General features: G+C 32.0%; 2 protein-coding genes across 2 annotated transcripts; both read left to right on the plus strand.

The window, feature by feature from the left end:
- Positions 1 to 797: 797 nt before the first annotated feature.
- LOC117928837 (two-component response regulator ORR9-like) lies at positions 798 to 2335 on the plus strand. The gene is made up of 5 exons (XM_034848878.1): positions 798 to 1078; positions 1173 to 1252; positions 1354 to 1431; positions 1531 to 1601; positions 1714 to 2335. Exons 1-5 carry the CDS (start codon positions 976 to 978, stop codon positions 1820 to 1822), a joined length of 441 nt encoding a protein of 146 aa, XP_034704769.1. The 5' UTR covers positions 798 to 975; the 3' UTR covers positions 1823 to 2335.
- A 2576-nt stretch (positions 2336 to 4911) lies between these two features.
- On the plus strand, positions 4912 to 6141 carry LOC117928836 (two-component response regulator ORR9-like). Its single transcript, XM_034848877.1, has 3 exons — positions 4912 to 5208; positions 5327 to 5466; positions 5758 to 6141. Exons 1-3 carry the CDS (start codon positions 4947 to 4949, stop codon positions 5806 to 5808), a joined length of 453 nt encoding a protein of 150 aa, XP_034704768.1. The 5' UTR covers positions 4912 to 4946; the 3' UTR covers positions 5809 to 6141.
- The last annotated feature ends 1789 nt before the right edge of the window (positions 6142 to 7930 follow it).

Genomic DNA, 7930 nt, shown 5'->3' on the forward strand with positions numbered 1-7930 from the left:
AAAATAAATAAATTAAGATCATAAATATAATGAGTTTCACATAATTAATTATATACTTTGTTTTAGGATAAGGGAAATTCATTAGATTCAAAATAGATCATTACATTCAAGCTTATTATAAAAATGTTAATTTAGAGACTTTCATAAATTTTTAAAATTTCTATATAAATGTTTTTCTAATTTTTTTTTTAATTATTTAGTATGTATACATATAGAAAAATAAATAAACAAATTACCTATGTTGTACATTTTCAAGGTAACCTTCATATTTTCCGGCATTTTCCCTCAATTTTTCTAAATCAAATATAGGATATTTATTTTTAAAATCCTTGACCAAATAAAGGATATGATATTTATGAAAGTCTATCAATTAAAAGTCGTATTTTTTTAGAAATGTTATAAAATTTGGCTTCGAAGATTTTCTTCTATAAATAAACAATAAAAAATATAAATTTATGAAAGTACCATGCTTATTGCTTTTTCATTTGCAATGCAATTTTTAAAAAAAATAAAAATAAGAAAAAATAATTTCATTTGAAGAGCCTAATGGTGGATTGGCAGGTGATGGGATCATGGGATCCCCAAGCTGGAGATGAATGTGTAGGGGAGCCCTTGGAAGTGCCCTAATCTCACATTTTTAGAATAATCTGCAATCTTCAACTTTAGTCAAAAGGCCTTTGGACATTTTCTAGTGGCCCAAACAGTGAGCCTATGGTCAATCAAATATATGGTCAGAAAGTCTCGTTTGGTTTTTTCCAAACATGTTAATAACATAATAAAGACAATTCATTGCTGTTCACTGGCTGAAAAATCAACCCAGCAGATCTTCAAGATTCTGGATGAAATCTCTCAGATCTTGCTCTCATTATAGCCACAAGACGGGTTCAGATATAAACCCACAAACCCCATCTCCAAACCATCTCCATTCACCTCTCTCATTCTCTCTTTTCTTCATCTGCATACTCCTCCTTTGCCATGGGTATTGCTGCAGAGACACAGTTTCATGTTCTGGCTGTTGATGACAGCCTCATAGATAGAAAACTGATTGAAAAGCTCCTCAAAACCTCTTCTTTTCAAGGTATGTTGCTATGAAGACTGATTAATGTCTCCTCTTTCTTTTGATTTTTATTTTGGGGTTTTGATTGTTGGTTTTTGTGGGTTTTTTTGGACAGTTACTGCTGTGGATTCTGGGAGTAAGGCTCTGGAATTTCTGGGTTTGCAAGAGGAAGAGCAGAGAAATCATCATCCCCAAGTATGATTTTCTCACTGATTTTCTTCTATTCATTCCTTTTCTTTTTCTGGGGTTTTAGAATAGATGTTTATTTTTTTTTCTTTTCCTTTTTGCTATGGCAGGAAACGGAAGTAAATCTAATTATTACTGATTATTCCATGCCTGGAATGACTGGCTATGATCTCCTCAGAAAGATCAAGGTATCTTCATTTGCCCAATTGTTACATTTCAGATCTTATTCTTTCATTCCAATATACTCAGAACAATTAATGAAAATCTAAATGAATGTGATTCTGCAGGAGTCTTCATCTCTGAAAGACATACCAGTTGTGATCATGTCCTCTGAGAACATCCCTTCAAGGATTAACAGGTGAGAAAACTACTTAAAGATTCTGGAATTGAATTTTCTCATCCAAAAGAAAATGAAATTTAGTTGAATCAATTTCTGATGTGAGAATGTATGTTTAATGGGTATTGATCAGATGTTTGGAAGAAGGAGCAGAAGATTTCTTCCTGAAACCTGTTCAGTTATCAGATGTGAACAAGCTTAGGCCACATCTACTCGGATCCAGAACCCTTTTGGAGATTTGAATTTTGAATCAAATTTGGATTTTCAATCTTAAAAAAAAAGGGGTTGAAGTTTGATCTCCTATGAATTTTAAATCTGGGATCAAGTACAGATATTTTGGTGATCTGAATCTCCAAGGTTGGCAGATTTGAAGAAGCTTTGAAGTCACAAAGATTGGAAAATCTTGCGGATTCTTGTAGAAGATCAGAGGAGAATTTGATCTCCATAAAGAATTTGAAGACTTGAACAAGGTGGAGAAATTTTGAAGAACTTGGAAGAGATATTGAGGATCTTGGGGATGAAAAAGATTTGAATCCTCCAAAGATCTTGAAGAAATTTGAAAAAGAAGAAGATTTTGAACTTCCGCATTTTCCCTTAGATTGAATTTAATTTATGTACGTATTTTTTTTTGGGCCCTATGAACTATTTTGATAAAAATTAAAGTAATCAATCAATTGAATTATGATATAAATTGTATATAGAAATTTGTGACATCACAATTATGGTTATTACAAATAACATAGCTTTGAGGAAAATACTAAGTACCATAGTATTTACCAAAGTCTAAATTGTATTGTTGAATATATATACGATAAAATTTAGGTTGTACAAGAAAAGTACAAATATAACTAGACTTGAAAATTATAAATTGGACATTATATGATTGATGATGCTTTTTCGATTCCTATAAAAAATAAAAATATCCTTCAATACCTTAGACCGTAACTTTGGTAACTTATTTTTCTCTTAAATTCTTGCCTTAAATGTATCACTAGTACAAGGAGACTCATACCATTTTTTTCCATTTCATTTAAGTAATAGCTATATTGAAGGCCTTCTCCTACTTTGCCATCAAAACATTTGTTGGTCCCATATAAAAAACATAGTCACCTCAACTTCGAGTTTTAAGTTCTTGTATTCAAATTGAGATTTGCGACACTATCCCACTTGGTAACATAAATTGAACATGATTATTGTCCAAATGTAACTATGATTAACCGAGGTAGCACTATATTTGAATTTTTCATTTCATTACGAGCACGATGTTCTGGTCTCTTGGGACATATGTGGAGTTAAACTTAAGACACATTCTATCAAGAACCAACTTTGATATGATTGATCAATGCCCTAACGTCATATTCATTGTCTCGTACAAACATATAGTGTGGTTTGTCTCTGGACATAAGTGGTCACATTATACACACTTTCTATTAAGAATGGACTTTCATATCATTCCTCATGTTCTATTGCTTATGAGTTGGAAGGCTTCAAAACATAAACATGTATTATAAAGAAGTCACTCTCTTATTTAATATCCAAAAAACTTCACCCATTAATTGACCTAAATAGTCTTTTTCAAAGCAATGTTAAGAACAAAGTTGTTGAACCAAGTAAAAACTAAATTACATAAAACACTCTATTTAGAACCAGTTTGACAGTGTTTTTTAATCCCCTTAAAAAATAAAAACTTCAAATATTCTTGAAATACCCATATTATTTCCCACTATCCTTCCTTTGTTTCTCGCTACCTTTTTTTTCCCCTTTCACTCTCTTTAATTTTTTATGAAAAACTTTCACCAACAAGCCAACCACCAAAGAATTAATATCCAAAAAATAATTTTGAGATTTTATACAATCTCATCGAAAATTACTGCAAGCTTATCATGCAGTAAGTTCACTGACATTAATTTCTATTTTTTCATATACTTTATATTGTTTCAATTTTCATAATCATAAAAGTAATTTTTTGAGATTTTTTAATAATATAAATGTTTATATATTTTTGTCTAATAAAAGTTTTTAGTTTATTATAATATTTTCTTTTTGTAATGAATGTTCATTTTAGTAATTTATTAATATTAAAAGTGGTTTTATATTTATGCAACATATTGTCAAAAGTACTATTGAAATCATTTTTTTAAATTAAAAAAAAAAACGTTTTTCATAAAAGTACCGTAGAAGAAAACACTTTTTAGTAAAAACACTTTTAATAAAAACACCCTTAAACGCGGATAATTACATAAACCATTATAGAATTAAATAATTCACCAAAATTTTTAGATTACATTTTTTTCTATATTTCATACTTCTTACAATGAATACCAAACAAAATCAAATTACAATCAACCAACCATCTTCCCTTGCGGTCAATGAGCTTCAAGACACCCAATTCACACAAATGAATAAATAAAACCATTTCAAAATACCCACATCAAAATGAGAAATTTTTTTTGAAAATTTGAAAAATTACAATTAAATTAAGCATGAACCACGAGGCCTAATCAGCCATGGAAGTGTATGGGGGTCATCTTACAAGTCCTGATCAAAAGGCCACTGGAAAATCGATGCGACCCTTATCCAATCCAAGAGCCACTCAAATATTATATTATGAAGATGGGAAGTGGGAAGCATTATTCCTCTACCTGTATATCTTTCTCAATCGTCCTTACTTATTTCTATTATCATTAGCTTTGAAGGATAGTGCTGTCAATAAACCATTCTCTAATGAATGTAAGATCTATAAATAAATTTTGAAAATAAAATCAGTAAATTCACTTCAAATAAAATTTTAAAAATTGTACAAAATATAAATAAATTATTTGATGAATGTAAAAAAAAAAAAAAATATTTATGTTCATTACTTTTGAATATGATGATATTACACAATCAACCAAAGCTAAAAATGTAAAGTATATAAAAGATATATGCTTTTCCTTCTTTAATTATAAACTGACTAATTTGAGAAGGACCATATACCAATTCTTCAATTGTTGGTATGGCAAGTCCTGGTAGGCTCCTGCAAGGCATTGAGCTATCAAATAAATATGTATATATATGAGAAAGGAACACAAGACCTATTTGTTGGGGAAGAGCTACATGTTTGACCATTATCATCATTTTAATATACGAATGACCGTGTAGTTTCAGGGAAAGAGGCATGAATGAAGCCAATATTTCCTAATTCCACATGAATAAAAATTATGAAATTTTGGTGATGGATGCATGTGTGTAAGGGCTCTTGTAAGTGCCCTCAACTCAATTTTTTAAAGCAAGTTGTACCCTTAAACACTATTCAAAAGACCCTTGGACACCTTCTGGTAGCTCAAGCAGTTGGCCAAAGGTCAATGAACATCCTCAAGATTCTGGATGAAGTCTCTCAGATCGTGCTCTCATTATAGCCAGAAAGGTTCACTTATAAACCCACAAACTCCATCTCCCACCCATGTGCATTCATCTCTCATTTTCTCTTTTCTTTCATCTTCGACATACTTCTTTTTGCTGGCCTTTTTTGGGTGCAACAAGGCAATGGGTATGGCTGCAGAGTCGCACTTTCATGTTCTAGCTGTTGATGACAGCCTCATTGATAGAAAATGGATTGAGAAACTCCTCAAAACCTCTTCTTTTCAAGGTATGTTGATAAGATGATCGAATTTTTCTTTCTTTCTTTCTTTCTTTCTTTTTTTCATTTTTTTTTTTGGGGGTTTTGATTATTCAATTTTTTTTTTTTTGGTGGGTTTTTTGGACAGTTACTGTTGTAGATTCTGTGAGTAAAGCTCTTGAATTCCTGGGTGTGCAAGAGGCAGAACAGGAAAGGAAAGTCAATTTAATTATTACAGATTATTCTATGCCTGGAATGACTGGCTATGATCTCCTCAGAAAGATCAAGGTATCTTCATTTGCCCAATGATTAGATTTCAGCATCTTATTTTTTTCACGCCAAGTTAGTCCCAACAATTAATTAGAATTCAAAATGAATCTGCGGGAGTCAACATCTCTTAAAGACATCCCAGTTGTGATCATGTCCTCTGAGAATATCCCTTCTAGGATTAACAGGTGAGAACATAATTGAAGATTTGTCCACACCCTTTTGATACAATTGAATTCTTCACATTCAGAATAAATGAATGGCTCGTTGATTCACTTTCTGATCTGAGAATGGTTAATGGGTATTGACCAGATGTCTAGAAGGAGCAGAAGATTTCTTCCTGAAACCTGTTCAATTATCTGATGTGAACAAGCTTAGACCCCACCTACTTGGATGGAGGACACTTGTAGAGATTTGAAGTTTGAAGCTTCACAAAAATGCTGGAAATTTGAATGTCGAATCTTCACAAAAACCATAATTAATCAAGGGTTTGAGTCTTGATCTCAAGTGGAAGATGGAAATCCTTGTAAGTTTCTATTCCTTTGAGTGGGTGGTTTCACCTAACATGGGGTCACAATCGAGAGTCTTATTGGGCCATTCTTAAGGCTAGCTCCTAAGACCACATGGTGCTCTACCAACGAAAGAGTGTTGATGTGCTACATTCGCCTCTCAATAAGTGCCACATCTCTTCAATCAGGAATTGTCCCTCCACAAATATAGTCCACTTCCACTCCGGGCTTTTTTAACTTTTGCGGCAATTTTAAAAAATTATAATTAAAAAATGGTAGTTTTGAAAATATTGACAGATTTACGGCAGTTTTGGCCACGTGGAAGGTGTCTTTTGAAGAGACACCTTCCACAATTTTCAAAATCATGAAAGAATTGAATTTAAGCTAAAGGTGTCTCTTGAAGAGACACCTTCTACAATTCCAGAAAATTTGATTTATATTAAAGGTGTCTCTTGAAAAAACACTTTCGACGTGGTAAAAAATCCAATATGCATTAAAGGTGTCTTTTGAAGAGACACTTTCCACGTGGCAAAAAATCCAATATTCATTAAAGGTGTCTCTTGAAGAGACACTTTCCACAATTTGAAAATTTTGAATGTCTTATAAATTTGATTTTAAAGCTAAAGATGTCTCTTGAAGAGACACCTTCTACAATTCCTAAAAATTTTAATTTATACCAAAGGTGTCTCTTGAAGAGACACCTTTTAGAATTCCAAAAAATTATATTTATACTAAATATGTCTCTTGGAAAGACACTTTACACAATTCCACAAAATCCAATATGTATTTTATTTGTGGAAATGATTTTAAAGCTAAAGATGTCTCTCTTTAATGTATGAAAATTGTGGAAAGTGTCTCTTGAAGAGACACTTTTAGTATAAACCCAATTTTTTTAAAATAATAGAAGGTGTCTCTTGAAGAGACACCTTCAATATAATTCCATTTTTTGGGAATTGTGAAATGTGTCTCTTGATACCTTCCGCAATTTTAAAAATATTGAGTTTATACTGAAAGTGCTTGTTTAAAAGACACTTTCCACAATTTCCATTCAAACAGTGGAAAATTTTGAATTTATGCTGAAGGTGTCTCTTGAAGAGACACCTTCCATAATAACAAAAAACTGAAATTATATTCGGACGCCTTTCATCATTTTTAAAAAATTGGGTTTATACTGAAAGTGTCTCTTGAAGAGACACTTTCAACAATTTTTCAGTGAAAAAAAAGATAGTATTTTTTATTTTTTATTTTAACAAATAAAAAGTGAAGAATCTCTTTGAATTTAAATTTGAATTTCAATTTCAATTTTAATTATTGCAGGTACTAATCTAATCAGGTTATTATTTTTTTATTTTGTTGCAACCCCCGTTTCATTCCCAAGTTTTTGCAATCCCCGTTTGATTCCTAAGAAAATCCATCCCCCATTTGCTTTCCGGGAAAGTCCATGCAAAACCCCTAAAAAAACAAACAAAAAAATGTTTTTTTTTTTGCTCCATGCTTTTTGGATCTGTCCAGGGGTCTCTTTGCTTTTGTGCCATTGGATTTAAATTTCACAAACCCTCCACGATTTTTGAGCCACGCTGAAAAACACAACCTTTCCCCTCAAATCATGATCACAAAGCTTTTCCCTCAAATCATGATCAGATTACGCTGAAAAAATTGGACAGATACCCTGTGCACGGGCTGGACTGGTAGGAAATATTGGACAGATACCCTGTGCGCGGGCTGGACTGGTAGGAAATATTGGGAATTTTTTTTTTTCAACTTTCCCACACTTTCTTGGCAACCAAACAGAATCACAACAAGCCGAACCACAAAAAAATTAAAACTTTCTCCATTATTTTTAGTCTACTTGGTTTCATTGTAAAAAAAAACAAAAACTTTATTTTTTTTACAACTTTCCCACACTTTCTCGGTGACCAAACACAACCACACCACCAAATATAACCACAAAACTTACAGAAAACACCGGGGGCAAT

Source organism: Vitis riparia, chromosome 13 (assembly GCF_004353265.1).
Source record: "Vitis riparia cultivar Riparia Gloire de Montpellier isolate 1030 chromosome 13, EGFV_Vit.rip_1.0, whole genome shotgun sequence".
NCBI classification, from domain to species: Eukaryota; Viridiplantae; Streptophyta; class Magnoliopsida; order Vitales; family Vitaceae; genus Vitis; species Vitis riparia.

Bases quoted from the DNA above. Each gene is read 5' to 3' on its own strand.
- LOC117928837 (XM_034848878.1), top strand. From the start codon at position 976: ATGGGTATTGCTGCAGAGACACAGTTTCATGTTCTGGCTGTTGATGAC. The intron at 1,432-1,530 runs GTATCTTCATTT...GTGATTCTGCAG, and splicing joins ATCTCCTCAGAAAGATCAAG to GAGTCTTCATCTCTGAAAGA. The intron at 1,602-1,713 runs GTGAGAAAACTA...GGTATTGATCAG, and splicing joins ATCCCTTCAAGGATTAACAG to ATGTTTGGAAGAAGGAGCAG.
- LOC117928836 (XM_034848877.1), top strand. From the start codon at position 4,947: ATGAAGTCTCTCAGATCGTGCTCTCATTATAGCCAGAAAGGTTCACTT. The intron at 5,209-5,326 runs GTATGTTGATAA...TTTTTTGGACAG, and splicing joins CAAAACCTCTTCTTTTCAAG to TTACTGTTGTAGATTCTGTG. The intron at 5,467-5,757 runs GTATCTTCATTT...GGTATTGACCAG, and splicing joins ATCTCCTCAGAAAGATCAAG to ATGTCTAGAAGGAGCAGAAG.